Below are 17094 nucleotides of genomic sequence, written 5' to 3' on the forward strand. Positions count from 1 at the left end.
AACTGATTCAGGAGCCTTATACAAATTGCCAGTTTTTGTTTCTGGATCAAAAGTCTTGGAACCAACATTGCATACACTTTGATAAAACCAAGGTATTTTACGATAGTAGAATAGGTAGTTCCATGACTAAGAGCCATTTCTAAAGAAACTTCACCAACCATAAAGTGCTGATTGTCTTCACTTCAGTGATGTCACAGATCATTCAAATGCTGTCATCCATCACACTTGCCCTTAAATGCTTATTCTAACTAATTTTCTACAGCTTCACTCCTTCCTTTAAATTTGCTGGCCCAACTGTAGATTTGGGTACATGATATCATATCCCAAAACTGCAAATGCAGTCTACGCAAAATTTTGGAGAGTTTGATGTTCTTAATCATGAGAAACTTCATAATATGTTGAGCAACCGATGATGGAACCTCTTGCTCTATTTGATGTCAATGATGCAACTGGAGCATCTATACCCTCCCCACATATTCACTATTAATAATAACACTCTGCATCAGCTAACTTATGTTTGTATGAAGCCATGAAGAAAAGTCAGGTTTATATTTACTCATCCTCATATATTAACAAGAACATTATTTTAAAAATAAGAGTAAAATATAGTACTATAATGGAAATAAATTGTAAAAAGAAATAAAATTTGTATTGTAAAATAAATTTACTTTTTTCAATATAAGGAAAATATACAAAAATCAAATTAAAAAAAAAAATACTAATATAATAAATTTGCATAAAAATTGTTTAAGCAATTTTTCTCTGTTACTTCAAGATTAAAAGTCTTGTTTCCAATTTTTCCATTTCATAGGCAAGTCTAGATCAATCACAATTGCTTCATTAATATGAGGATACTCATACAACCAAATGTTCTATTAACCATAAATGAGTTTCTACTGAATTGCCAGCCTAATTTTTAACATATATTACAGACTTTAGTAAAAAATAATTCAAAATATTTTATGTATTTGAAAATGATGTATTCTAATCAAGATTAAAAGCTTTAACAAGTAAAATTTTATATTTTTCTCAACTTTCTCTTCTGGTTTACAAACCAAACAATTCATAAAATTCAAAAACGTATAAATAAATTATCTTCCAATAACATTAAGCATTACAAATACGTATATGAACATATGGCCAACAAAGCTGTCATTCACAAAATAAAATCGGTACTGGAAGATAAGTTTTAAAAATGAATATAAAAACCACCAGTAATAAGCAATAGTAAATTAATTTGTATAAATGATTATAATTAAAGATGCTTGGTATGATTATATCAAAAACATAACACAAAAGTAATTTTTTTGTAAAAACTCCATTAATGAAATAATGATGTGCAACTTATAATGAAATTATGTACTAGTAAGAAATAAACACATCTTTAGGTTTATATAATGTTGCGTAACAGATGACATTTATTCAAACTTATTTTTGATCTATAATAAAATACTATTATTATTTTTCACCTAATTGGTTGTTTTTAATTTTTCTATCTAGAGGGGTAAAGAAGTCCTTTTCTATGATATAACATACATCAACTGATCTCATTTACATGATGAAGTGCCAGGTTTGTTAGAAGTTGATGTAATTTTCACTTGTTCAGTGAGAATTTTGAGATAAGTGGTGTTAACACAAAAAAAAAAAAAAAAAAAAAAAAAAAAATGTAGAAAGACTTGCTACTGGTTTGCATGAATGTGCAAATGAAAATGAAAACTATGAAAGCATGAAATAGATTCATTAAGTGTTTTGTTAAAGAAACTCAATAACAGTAACATTGTCAAAGAGAAAAAAATCCTTTTCCATTGGGCCAGTCCTTGATTTGAAACAATATGAACATCCTTCCAGTCAACTGAATAGCTCTGATATTGTTGAGGATTCCTGTTTACTTCTTTTAATTCAACTAGGAAAAGGTCTTTTTTAAGAGCTAAATGCTACCAGTTTAAAATTTCAGAAAATAATGAAAAACAATCTTGGTTTTAAACCCTTTAAGCCTGTTGTTTTAATGAGCTTTCTGACCAAGACACGACTTCAAAAGAAGCTTGTTGCAAAGCTCTTTGGTGTTTTTCCATTGTTGAATTACGGAAACTAGTTTTTTGTTTAATAAATATGCTATTTACCAGTAAATAAGTGTGCACTTTTGGTGTAATCCCTATTTTATGAGGAAAACATAGACCAGTCACTATATGCAATGATGAGGGCTATATATTTAAAACATATCTGACAGGACTGTACTTTCTTGTACAAAGTGTTAACAGCATTTCATATCTTAACTTAATTTCGATGCTTGAATATCATTTTATTCCTCAGCTTTGACTGATTGGAGTGGAATGACTTTAAAATTCAGATGTGCCTTGAAGTACAGACTTAACCTGTGGGAACTCTCTTTCAGGCATAATCAAAGAAACATTTTACCATCTGCAACTAAAAAATGTTGATGAGCTGGAAACTGCTCTAAGGATTGTTTTTAAAACTTTGATCCCTCAACAGGAACAGAATGTAAATTTGTATAATGAAAAAACTGTGTGGGTAATGGGGGAGCACATATTGTTGCAATTTAAAGTATGTTTTATATGTACAAATATTAAATTAACTAACGCAAACAATCAACCTTTATTTTTTTACATGGAAAAGGACCTTGTGTCTACTATAGATAAAGAAAAAAATAATTCTAATTTTACTATCCTTAGGTGATAGATTATTTACATAAAAAATTAACTTATAATGGAAGATGGGTTTAATGTTCTTAAATCTAAGTAACATTTTAATATCAATGATGACAACTATAATACGTTTTTCCACAATTATCAATATATCAATCTAACAACCATTAAAAATAAAACATAAACACAATTTAAAAAAAATCATTAATATATTAAAAAAACTATAACAACTGAAATGTAATAAAAAGGATCTTCCTTCATTTGTTTATCAGATGTTTACCTATAATACCATAAAAATAAGAATAAATTTGCAATATTATATGCTTGCTGCATTTAAAATGTTAACAGCTTCTTGAGTTATTTTTAAAATAATTGATTACGATAAAAGAGAACAATTCAGTGAAATGCATGATGAAGTTGAAATTAAACTTAAAACATACATTTCAAAATATGTAACTAAAATACTGCTGAAAATAATTATTTCTAACTTATATGAATAAAAAAAACTTACACTAAAGGAAAAAATTATGAAGACAAAATAACAGCATTTACAGCACAGAATTATTAATTGATCTGACAAAAGTTTTGTTATTCTCATTAAATAGTTTAATTGTAATTAAGCAAAACATGATTTTTTTTGTAACTACATCCTACTTTCTTTTATTTATAGAGAGGTAAATGAAACAGTAAATTAATATTTCATCTAACCCAAACTGATGTATCTGCTATCACAGTAATCGTATCTACATCAGGATTTAAATTATAGTCTGAAAAACTGTTGTATCTCATTTAGTGGAGATTCTCATATTTAAAACAAAATTCTGTAAACTTTCTAATATTTACAAATAAAAGTTTTGAGTTATTTCTCATAAATATATATGGATAACACAAAATCCTTTAAAAACATAATGGCAAAGAGGATAAGTAAAATTGGGTAAAACTTTAAACAGATCTCCATTAAAAAATAGAAAAATCTGATATGACACTTTGCCAAATCAACAACGAAGTGTTTGTATATCAATCAAAATGTTAATAAACATCTTAAACGCTTTATAACAGAGAAATACATATTCATTGGCTGAATATTGACAATTGTGGATTCTGTTAACAAAATAAAGGCTGTGAAGCACATATTTAATTTATGTACAATAATTTATCTAACATTTAATTACACTAGAAAGGATAATTAGTAAAATTAATACTAAAAAAAAAGACTGAAATAAATTAATATAAGGCACATAAATAAAAAATTCACTATTATGGTCTTTCATTAGGAAGGCAGAAAATTCTCACGCTATTTTAACAAATTAATTCAAGATCCACACATTAGACAATCATCTTTATTTTCTAGAGAACAAACCATTGCACTCATATTGAATGCTTTCTCTGCTTCTGCATTTTTAATGGTTTTTGAACTTCCATTTTCAGTATTGTCATTACTTCTACTATTACTTGGGCTTCCTGTATTTATATCTTTCCTAATCTTTGTTTTATCAACTGTGAACTGAATAGCTTGAGCAGCAGGCTTTGTTCGCAAATAGTACATACCAGTCTTTAATCCCTGTAAAAGAAATTATAATTCATTAGTAAAATCATGTTGGTTTAAAGATTCACTTAGCTTTTGAAACTAAAAATATAATAATGAGACTTTTTATAAAGAATTTTTTTTATTTTAGGATATTTGGCTAATTTCATGGTACAATTTTAAAAAAAAAGTGGATACTACTTTTTGATTTCTTAAATGTTGATTATATTAATATAAATAATCACATTAAGAAATTTTACTCATGATTTTCCACATTGGATAAACAAATGGTCCAGAAAATTAAGTTCAAAATTGCCTCATGTTGTTTGTCATCAAGCTAAAATTACAAGGAAACAATTATAACTACTGATTACCTTTTTCAATTCGTTCCATCACTACTTATGAAAATTAAATATCACATTAATTTCAGAAAATATTTTCATATAAAAAATAAGCTTTTATAATAAGTAAATGAAATTACCAGGGAATTACAAAACCATGCTTCCTGTTTTTCTAAATGCAAAAAGCAAAACATGATGTATCTGCTGCTGTAGTAATTGCATCTACATGGGGATTTTAATTATTGTCTGACAAATTGTTGTATCTCATTTAGTGGAGATTTTTATAACTAAAACCAAATTTTGTATATTTTCTATTATATATAAATAAAAGTGATAAATATTGCTATATTTATTCTGATAAATATAGCTAAATAAAACCAAATCCTTTAGACATAAAGAAAGGACAAAATTGGTTTTATACTACTCTTGGTTTTTATAAAGCAGTGTTAATAGTGTTATAAAGCAGTGTTCCAGATAGCTTATATCTTCTAGTTACACTAACCTTTTGTAACTACACTCACCATAGGGACAGAAACTCTATATTTGTAGTAATCATAAACACATAATTGTTGTAGACAACTTGACTAAATAAAAATGCTCCTAAAAAATGACAAAATCAATCTCAACAAAAACAAGAATGCAATGCCCGGATTACTAGATAAGGTGGATTTTATTGCCTTCTTCCCAGAACCAAATGCTGAACATTAGGCATGCTAAACCCATCAAACTCATTGGTAAATTTTACTACATTCACCCTTACAAGTAATATGTTCACTCCTAACCACAGAAACTGACTGTATTTGACACATTACCATCAGAAAAAGCACATTAGACTGGTGCATCTTATTCCTTGGGTGCTTTACCCATGTCATAGCCACAATTAAGACAAGACAGGTAGTGTAGAGAAACAAATTAACTACTCCTTTCTGCTATGTATTGATACATTATATATACTGCTTCAACTGAGTAGGAGAAGAGTAAAATACAATATTGTTAATTTATCACCAAGAAAGCCTATTTGATTAAACTTTTACTTTAACTTTGCTAGGCAAGGAAGGTTCAGAGGCTGTACCTGGACCTTGCTTGCTAGTCAATGCTGGATAGATTTTTCTTTTATATCCCCACATATGATAAATTGTAGATATTAACCACCTAAAAACTTTTACCATCATTTAACTACACTTCCTTAACACTACTGCTCTCTGAAAATCAATTAATCTGAATGCTACAGTAACATACATTTTTTTTTTTTTTTTAATGGAACGGCAGCAATGAAAAAATTTGTTAAAGCATACAAGTATAACTATTATAAAATAATCAACTATAATTAATAGTTAATAGTTCGGTTTCACTATATGTACTACTGAATACTATAAACTTTAACAGATAATAATCAAGCATCATTTAATTACAAATGATTCCAGTCTTGAATTTTTCACGATGACAAAATAAAATTATCAAAAAGCTGAAATTCTTGAATATTAAAACTATCTAAGATATTTTTTAAAAATTAAAAATAAAAAACTTACCAGTTTCCAGGCATGAAAATGCATTGATGACAGTTTGGCATAATTTGGTTCTGCTATATGGATATTCAGTGACTGAGATTGGTCAATGAAAGCACCTCTATCTGCTGCCATCTTAAGAACAACCTTTTGTGAAATTTCCCAAACTGTTTTATACAAAGCCTTTAGTTCATCTGGTATTTCAGGAATATTCTGTTGAAAAAAATAATTTGTAATACCATTTTCTCTTCAGAATAGTAATTTATTCATATGTTAAAAAATGAGTACTTAGTTATCTCAACCTTAGTCTTTTTTCTATTATGTTACTGGAATACTTAATATAAAATTGGTTTATACTTTCATTTTTTGATATGTGATAATTTAATTTATTTACACTGCCTTTAATTTTGTTACTAAATCAGAGGTAAAAAATTCATTTCATTTGTGCAATAGTAATCATTTACTGAAATTGTTTGTCATCTGGTTAATAAAAGCCATGAACATAAGATCTATTATGAATGGAGGTGACAGATGCCTTCCTTTACAAGCAGGTGATATTACATAGTAAGAACTGCAGAAAGAAAAACAATATGAAATTGTGCTTTGGAAGTTCAAATCAGTTTTGTGCTTTCAAAAAATTAGAATATGATTAAACAAGTGGTTGGTAGGATGATGTCTTCTGTTCATAAATGTCCAACTTATCTATTGTTAACGTTTTGTAAAGTTTTATTAGTTTTATACATTTAACGTTCATAAAATTTTGTAGGAGGCAGCAGTACATGAAGAAAAATGCAGTTATTGATTAGATACATATTTAATATAAATATGAATATTTGGACTGTTAAAGGAATCAGTTATAAAAACTGGAGGTGAAAGCACACTGTTGAAACTGATAAAAACCTGTTTACCAGTAGTTTGTATAATGCTGGGACAATCTGGCAGAAGATTTTTCAAAAGTTATATATGGAATGTAATAAAATATTTATTGTGAAAGTTCTGCTGGATGTTATTAAAAACAGAAATGCTAGATAAAGAATTAAATCGTACCATAGTCACATATTATGACATCATATCGAATACTTAAGAGTGAGCCTTCATGGACAACATTAATCACATCTGTGCAGGTCAAAACATGCAGCTGAAAACACAGCTGTGTTGTTTATATAAAGCACTAGATTTAGGATTGAATTAATTTTGTTCAGTATTATTGCTGCCTTAAGTTTAACAGTGCAGTGTCATAATGCAGTGAAAATGTGTAAATGATGTGGATGCCTTTTGTTATGTATATGGTGAGTTTACCATAAAATAAAATATTAAAAACATTACACCTTTATTTAAAAGTGAAAGTATATCATTTGTACTTTCAGTGTAAAATTGGTAATCGGGATAAGATGTGAGCTTCTCATATAGTATCCACTAAATGTTCTGTATATTTAAGAGGATGACTGAAAGGTAAACAGAAGGCTTTGCCATTTGGTGTACCTATGATTTGGCGTGGACCAAAGGATCATGTAACCGTTTGCTACTTTTGTTTAACAAGTGTGTCTGGAATTTCTAAAAAATCTAAATATACTGTATACTGTAAAGTATCCTTAATTGCAGTCTGAAATCAGGCCTGTACCTCACAGTGAAATTATTCCAGTTCCTGAGCCACCTGTGAATGTATGTTTCAAAAGCAGCGATGAAGAATCAGGCAATACTGAAGAAGACAACAACGATTTTGATTTTGAATTATCTTCCAGTAAGCCACATCTTACATCACAAGGTAAATTAAATGACTTTGTTAGGGATTTAAATTTATCAAAAAATTAAGCTGTTAGGATCAAGACTGCAAGGTTGGAATTTACTTTAAAAAAATACAAAAATTTCGGGCTTTTGAATCTGACAAAAAGAACTTTCTCAGTACTGATGAAAATAATTTGGTTTATTGCACAAATATCGATGAGCTTATTTTGCACTTAGGACATATTCATAAACCTGAGGGACTGGAGCCTTTTCATAGTTTCGTTCAAGTATAGTTTAAAAGTGGTTCTACTACACAACAGTAACAAATATCCTTCAATACCAATTGCTTATGATATTAATTAGAAAGACACATACAATGTGATGAAAGATGTTCTAGAAAAAATAAATTATAAAAACATAGCTGGAACATACGTGGTGATTTGAAAGTTATAGCTATTTTGTTAGGCATGCAGTTAGGCTATAATAAGTACATGTGTTTTCTTTGCGAATGGGGCAGCCAAGCTAGGGATAAACATTATGTTACCAAAGAGTGGAAGAAACGAGACTTCTTAACTCCAAATGGGAAAAATATTATTCATTAGCCCTTAGTTGAACACAAAAAAATATTTTTACCCCCTCTCCATACCAAGCTAGGACTAATGAAAAATTAGATAAAAACATTGAAGAAGGATAGTCCTGGATTTTTGTACATTAGGCAGAAATTTCCAAATGTAAGTGAAGGAAAAATTAGAGAAGGAATATTTATTGGTCCTCAAATAAGAGAGTTGGTCAAAGATGATGTATTTAACTCAATGTTAAATAATGTAGAAGTGCAACTTGGGCTTCATTTAAAGACATTTGCAAAAATTTTTTCTGCAAACAAAAATCCAACAATTACCATGATATTGTTTATCAATTTCTTACTTCATACAGAGCTATGGGATGTAATATGTCATTGAAAATATATTTCCTCCACTCACATCTGGATTTTTTCCCAGACAACCTTGGAGATGTAAGTGATGAATGTAGTGAACATTTCCATACCACGATATTTCAGTGATGTAAAGCAGCTATAAAGGGAAATGGAATACTAACATGCTATCCGATTACTGATAGACATTAATTCGGGATGTGCCTGAGGCTATTTATAAAATAAAAGCATTAGCAAAATCATTCTAACACAGGTATGGCCATGCAAAATTGTAAATTTTGCAGATTTTATTTTTCTATTTTTTTTTGAAGCGTAATTTATCTAAAGCTAAGAGTGATAGAAAAATTGTATTTACACATCTGCAACGTATGCAAAAAAGAAATTCAAGAAACGGTATCACACTTAGAGAAACATTAAAAAAGTTTTTTTTGTCTGTTAGTGTATTTTAAATAATATTGCTGAATTTTATTGTCCTGCAATATAAAACGCAAAATAAATATCACATAGTTATATAACATATAATAATGTAATAAATTACGACACATAGTGGATAAATAATGTATGATAAATGGTTCATTACACATAACATCCATTATATACCATAATTTGTTAAATTAATTTTTATTTCTTCATATGTATTGGGTTAATAATAGAATTGTGGATACACAATTGAGGTTGCAGGTTGACAAATAGTTTTGAATAAAAACACTGAAAAAATGTAGGAAAATCTGTGGTATGGTGATATAAAAAGCAGGCACCAAAAATATTTTAATTTAAGTTACGTATATTCGCCACTTTTTTAATCAATGATTGGTGAGCTGATTCATGATAAATTACATCACAAAATCTCATGAGAAGATTATTTAATACTCACTGAGTAAACAAAAACAACTCTGATCAATGCTTCTTGTGTTTTTCATGTTCTTTATATGTCAAGCTTAAATTAAACTAAGACAGACAATGCAAAGCAATAAATTAGTGTATCCCTTTCTGTCTAGAAACTGTTTCTAAACATTGTTTATATCTACACAAACAGTGTTTACATAAATACTCCTTCAAATCAGATGGGGAAAAATAAACATGAAACACACATGTGCCAATGGCTGAGAATGTGTAAAAAAACAAACAAAAATTTGCTTCAAGATTAGGTTATGTGAAAATCCATGGAATATAAACTTAATAGATTATTGGTATACATACTTGAACTGAACCATTGTTTTGTATTAGCTGATTTTTCATATTTTCATTCCATAAGCCAAGTTCCACCAAATCTCTCAATAAATGATGATTTACAACCTTAAAAAAAACCACAATTATTTCAAGAGTAAGAGTAACACCAATTCAAAAAATGCAGAAAATATATTTTGTTCATTAAAATAAACTTTGAAAACTGAAAAAAAGTTATTCTAATCGAAATTAGTATATTTAATGCTACATAATACTTGTTTTAAATAAAACAGATTTCAATTTCAATGAATCACTGACAAAATCATTTTTTAAAACCAGTCACAACCAAGTAAAGCAACAGATACATAAGATCCATACTAAACATTCAGAATTAAAAATGAAATTAATATAATATAAAATATGAACTAATTAAAATGAAAAAGAAGAGATGATAATGATATAAAGAAAAACTAAAATTTTGTAGAACTGAAGTAGTATGTAAAATTCTTGACTAAAATAATAATAATTATAGACAACCTAAAAGGAATTGGAACTACCTCAAGTACTGATAAATTTACATATTTAGGCCGTGGAGTGGATGAAAGTTAACGTGGTTAGAAACAGGTACTGCTGTTGCAGTTGCCGTAGAATAATCTCCAATGAAATCAACTCATAAACAGTCAGCTAAGCTTTGTATAACGTAGACGACAATGCAAGACCATATGAAGAAGGACTTGAAAGTTAAGTCATTTTGTCTGATGTTCATCAATGAACTGTCAGATGCAGACATGGAACGTCACGCTGCATTCTGCCAGGCTTTATTAGAAAAATTCCCTGCTACAGTGCACCATAGAAAGGTGCTTTTTAAAGGTGAATAAGCAATCTATCGCAGTTTGCGTGCCAGAAATTTGTTATTTTGGGCAAAAGAAAATCCTTAATATGCGACAGAGTTGGAAAGAAAACCACAGCATGACACGATATGGGCTAGAATGACAGCTCATAATTTGTTTGGTCCTTATTTCTTTGATGGGCCAGTGGATGCACAAACTTATTTAGAAATTTTGGAGACATGGTTAATATCACAGCTTCAAGAAAAGGTTCTCATGGAACAAGTATGGTTTCAGCAGGATGGAGCACCTGGGTACCTGCACCTTTTCCTCTACCAGTCCAAGCGTTTCTGAATGAAAAATTTCCAGGACATTGGATTGGCCACAGTACTCTAGTGTCACCAGCTCTGTTATCATGGCGACCATGAAGTCCTGATCTAATCACATCAGACAATTCATTATGGGGAATTATCAAGGGACACATAAATGGCAAATGGCAAATCACTAAACCATAAATGAACAATTGCATGGTGCTGTGAGCGATGCCTTCCATAACGTAATACCAGAAATGCTCCATTGCATGTCACAGAGGATATGGCGATGAATAGAATTGTGCGTGCATCATGAGGGTGAACACACAGATCCACTGGACCATTAAAATTAATACTATGTATCAAGTGAGTAAATAAAATATTACATTATATCACATTCTTCATTTATAACTCATTACAATTTTTTAGTTCTAACTTTAGGGGGATACAGTGACTTCCTGGCCATCCTGTATATGCAACACACATAAACAGTAAAGAATAAACCCCAATAAATATGTAAAATAGAAATGATAACTGTACAGTTGTTAAAAACATAATGAATTCAGTAACTCTTCTGGCTCTTTCCAGTAGCTGTTACAAAGTCCCAAAGTTCCATTCCACATCTGAGACATGCAAACAATATCAGTTTTTGACCAGTCATGAGACCTGATGTAAATATAGAAACTACAGTTGACTGGAGAAAACAAGAAATTATATGTTCCCTGTAATATATAAACAGGAATTTTTTTATTGTAATAATGTTCATATTTAAATACAGTATGTGCATGGTAAACAAATAGATTGTAACATAAAAGCAGGAAACGTGGCAGTACATACGTAACATAAATACTGGGACCGTAAATTCAAGAGATGAATACAGCACATTAACAGTTTTGTGTTTATCTGTACTGTATTAATAAGTTTTGTACTTTCTCACTAAAATTAGCCAAAAACTACTAAATGATATTTGGATTTATTTTGCAGTTAATAAATACATGTTTTTGGCAATGGTTATACTGATGTCTGTTAGATAGATTGAATTTTCAATATCATCTGAAGCAATAAGTTACATAATAATAATAATAATAATAATAATAATAATAATAATAATTTCAGGAAGTGTTTAGTTTATTATTTAACTACATATCTTACATTTCAATTATGTAAATATTTTTTCTTAAAAGAAACTGATTAAATAATATATTACAATATAATATTTACCTGAAATTCTCCTGAAAGAACACGTCTGGTATAAATGTTTGAAGTGTATGGTTCAAATGATTCATTATTACCTAAAATTTGAGCAGTTGAAGCAGTTGGCATAGGTGCAATCAGTAATGAATTACGTACACCAAACTTAGCAATTTTAAATTTAAGTTCAGCCCAATTCCAAAGATCTGTTGGGGTTACATTCCACATGTCATACTGCAAAATCTAGGGAGAAAAAAAGACATTTCTATTTTAAACTAATTTCATTTAAAAAATTCAATAATATAAGTTGACTTGCCTCTATACCATATATGGAGTTACACTTTTTTCTTCAACACCCTTCCACCCAGATAATATGTTTATTAAGTGTACTGAGGCACCTAGTGTAATTTTTCTTCATTATCTGAGTATTGGTTGGAATGAAAAATTCATTGTTTGGGATATGACAGTTTAATCAATCTGGTATACTGATACAATTAGTCAAATAATTAGTACATTTTTTTTTCACCATAAAACAACAAATATGTAAATAACAAGTGAGTTGTAATACTACTAGAAAAAAATCAAATGCAGTTTGTTATTAAACAATTCAAGTTTAACATTTTCTTTTTTACAATACATAATAAATTAAATAATTCACTACTTGGAATAAATTATAGGATTTTCATGTAAGTCATGTAATTTATTAATTTCATACATTTACAATTTTGCAATAATCTCCTTTATCTATGTAAAGAAAGTGCAGTCAGAAAAAATTAATTTAGAACATTCATATTAAAAAATTGTATACTAAGTACAATTTTCTATTTGTAGCTTAAGATATCGAAGAAATTCTTCCTAGGAAGTAGTGACTCCTAGTCATACCATAATGGACCTTGGAAGGCAACATTCGTTTCCTCGCTTCCAAAAGAAGTACAAGGGAATATAAGTAATTCTACCACAAGATCTGATTAACTTAATGTATTATATTCGAATAGAATTTACACTACTGAACATAAATGAAGTTCGTCTTTAGACAAGCTAATAAAAACAGTAAAATACTTACACCTTTACTAACAGGAGATCCTTCATAAGTTTCATAAGGACCATGTAGTTCTGCCAACTCACAGCTAGCCTCTAATGCACCATAGTAGATGGTTTCAAAAAGTTGAATATTTAACTTCTGTGATTCTTGACTGTCAAATGGTAACCTCATTAATATAAAAAGATCTGCCAGACCTTGGATCCCAATTCCAATAGGTCGATGTCTCTTATTAGATCTCTCTGCCTAAAATATAATGAAATAAAATTAAAGCTACCAAGTAAACTGTAATTAATTACTCATATTGAAAGAAGTTTGTAAAGGTATTAATTTTGTCAAGAAATGAGTTGAGGAGCCAAATGACTGAATATTAGGCCAAAACTGGGATGTGTATATGTGTGTGTGTATATATATGTATATATATATATATATACACAAGAGTAAGTCAATTATTATCCGCAATGTAGTTATAAATTTTATTGCAATACAAATAGGAAACTTACATGTACACCATTTTTCAACATAGTCCCCTTGCATTTCAACGCACGTGGTCCATCATTAAACAAGCTTCCTGATCCCCTCATACAAGAAGGTTTTCAGTTGAGCTGCGAGCCAGGAATGCACTACTTCTTTCACTGTTTCGTCCGAGGTAGATCAACGGCCCTCTTAATGCCTCTTTGAGTGAATCAAACAAGTGGTAGTCAGAAGAGGCAAAATTAGGACCATACGAAGGATGAGTCAGTACTTCAAAGTTGAGTTTGTGGAGCGTTTCAGCAGTGTGGGCAGCAGTATGTGGACGGGCATTGTCGTGAAACAACACAACACCTTTCAACAGCAGTCCTTGGCATTTGCTTTGAATTGTAGGCTTCAGCTTGGCAGTAAGTATCTCACTGTAACGCGCACTATTTATTGTCTTGCCCCTTTCCTCATAACCTCATAATGTTCCAGTACTGGGCCTTGTGAGTCCCAAAAAACCGTAAGCATCAGTTTTCCTGCGGATGGTTGGGTCTTGAACTTTTTTTGCAGAGCGAATTTTGATGTTTCCATTCAATACTCTGCGGCTTACTCTCCGGCTCATGATGGATCCGTGTTTCGTCACCAGTGATGATTCTGTCTAAGAAGATGTCCCATTCGTTACCATAGCAATCCAAATGTTTTTGGCAGATGTCCAAGCACGTTTGTTTATGCAACTGTGTGAGTTGTTTTGGGACCCATCTTGCATAGGCAGAACCATAACTAATTTGCAGATGAAGTGCCACTTCATCAATAGTTACTAGTCTGTCTAAGAAAACCATGTCACATGTACACTCAATGTTTTCCTAATTTGTGGTAGTAAATGGTCGTCTGGCTCCTTTGCCATGTGTAATACTTGTGCGACCATTTTTGAATTTTTCAATCCATTCGTAGACACTCCGTTGCGGCAACACACTGTTCCCGTACTGTACTGAAAGTCTTCGATGAATTTTGGCTCCTGATACACCTTTCGACCAAAAAAACGAATCACTGAACGTTGCTCTTCTTTGGTGCAAACAGAAAGCAGAGCGGCCATGGTTAACGGCACAGCAGCGATAATGGAACTAACCTAGCAGCATCAAACCTGCACAGACATAACAACAATTAAACCACGCATGCGTCATCTACGCAACACAACAGTACCACCAACATAAACAAAAATATAACTTAATTGCGGATAATAATTGACTTACCCTTATATATACGAGGTGCGACAATAAAGTAATGAGACTGATTTTGCTTTGCAAGATGTGGCAACCCTGCAGCTTGCGTAGGCACACCATCTTTGACCTTGGTCTATAAGCTACTTCTAGTCCAAGCGGCACATTGATGCAACTGCTCAGTTGTGAGTTGTGATGTAATAAGTGAACAAGTGTTTGTGTCTCTCATCACAGAAATGAAACCGTAAAATATTGTGCGACGGTATGCCATTTCTTTTTGCGTTAAATTGGGTGAAAACGCGACAACTTATGGTAAGCTTCAGAAGGCTTTTGGAGAGGAGGTTATGTAAAGAGCTCAAGATTTTCGGAGGCATAAAATTTTTAGTGAAGGCAGAACGAATGTTGAAGATGAAGACCGCAGTGGAAGACCATCAACTTCACGGACAGATGTCAACTTGACCAGGGTGCGTAAAATCGTACGATCTGATAGAAGATTATCCATGAAAATGATTGCAGAAGAACTCAACATCAATCGAGAAACGATTCGTCTAATATTAACTGAAGATCTTGGTATGAGAAAGATTTGTGCAAAAATGGTCCCCAAAAACCTCACACAACAACAGCGAGAAACACGGAAAAATGGGCAGCTAATCTGTTAGAGCAAACGGAAATCAATCCAGATTTGTTGAGCCGTGTTATCACTGGTGATGAAGGTTGGTTTTTTCAATACGCTCCAGAAACAAAACGCCAAAGTTCGCAATGGTGCTCAAAGGGATCACCCAGACCAAAAAAAGCTCGCATGTCAAAGTCAAAAGTGAAATGCATGCTTGTGTGCTTCTTCGATTCCAAGGGAATTGTTCATAAAGAGTGGGTGCCTCCTGGACAAACAGTTAACCAATAATTCTACAGAGAAATTTTACAAAGACTTCGTAAACGAGTTCTTCGTGTCCGTGCCAACATTGCTGATAATTGGATTCTGCATCACGATAATGTGCCATCCCATACTACTCTGTCAGTACAGCAATTTTTAACCTTAAAACAAATTTCAGTATTACCATAGCCACCTTATTCACCAGATATCGCTCCGTGCGACTTTTTTCTATTTCCAAGAGTAAAAATGGCGGTCAAGGGACACCATTTTCAAACAACACAAGATGTCCAAAAAGCTGTGACGAGGGTCTTGGAGGATATTACAGAAGATGAGTTCCAGAAATGTTACCATCAATGGCAGAAGCGCTGGAATAAGTGTGTGCAATCAGAGGGGAACTACTTTGAAGGAGACATGACTAAAACGGTAAGCAACATTTTTTTCACATCAGTCTCATTACTTTATTGTCGCACCTCGTATATATACAGCCAAATTGAAATTTTTTGGTAACAAGTTTTGAAATGAGGCTAAAATTCTTACAAAATAATACTGAATATCCCCTACTCCTAAATTTAACTGACTTAAAACTTTGGAATTTAAAATAACTTGTTGTTTTGGTCATACTAAAGCTTAATTTTCTACATCACTATTCAAAATTTTGAAAACTACCTATTCTCATTTTTAACTTTGCCCAAAATTTAATACCACCAGTCCCATACATAGAAATTTTATTGAACCATATTTAAAGAAATTATGTTGAGACAGTTCAGATATTAGTCAAAATATAAGGAAACATATACACATACAAAAACATCTTCCAGAAATTTCTAAAATTTTTTTCAAAGTTTTTAACTAATGAGGGTCTTGAAACATTGGCATTTGCAAAGAAAACCCAATAATTAAAGGTTTTGCAAACTGTTATAAGTTCCTTTTACACCGATGCGGCTGCAACAAGTGTTAAAACTAAGAAAGTAAAAACAAATGAAAATACGCTATCTTAAAATTTTCATAAAAGTATTACATGGGTTTTCATCTTATTGTATACTTTTTTTTTGGAGCAAAATGATAGAGCTATTTTTCTTTGTATGATTCTGCTTTTCCGTCATAAGTTGTAAAATTTCACAAAATGGCAATTATAGGTTGAAAAAAAAAAATATTAAGCTATCATATAATAATATATCTCTTCTCTAATAATAAGTTAACTTTATTTAACTAAAATCTGAAAGTAGGTTTAAATGAACATTAATTCAAAAGAATAAACATTAACATAGTTTTAGCAGATAACTATCAATAGATAATTTTATATACAATGTAAACCAAGAATTTTT

At 30.8% G+C, this 17094-nt stretch overlaps 1 protein-coding gene across 1 annotated transcript in view; it reads right to left on the bottom strand.

Annotated features, from left to right (window-relative positions):
* Nucleotides 1-645: 645 nt before the first annotated feature.
* Nucleotides 646-17094, bottom strand: part of RnrL (Ribonucleoside diphosphate reductase large subunit) — a 44302-nt gene continuing 27853 nt past the window's right edge. Inside the window, exons 10-14 of the mRNA XM_075368083.1 lie at nt 13250-13471; nt 12217-12429; nt 9891-9986; nt 6059-6247; nt 646-4224 (exon numbers count right to left, since the gene is read on the bottom strand). Coding sequence (XP_075224198.1) covers nt 3976-4224; nt 6059-6247; nt 9891-9986; nt 12217-12429; nt 13250-13471 — 969 coding nt within the window. The 3' untranslated portion in view covers nt 646-3975. The remainder of the gene's footprint in view (nt 4225-6058; nt 6248-9890; nt 9987-12216; nt 12430-13249; nt 13472-17094) is intronic.

This window comes from Lycorma delicatula, chromosome 6, assembly GCF_047948215.1.
Source record: "Lycorma delicatula isolate Av1 chromosome 6, ASM4794821v1, whole genome shotgun sequence".
Lineage (NCBI taxonomy): Eukaryota > Metazoa > Arthropoda > Insecta > Hemiptera > Fulgoridae > Lycorma > Lycorma delicatula.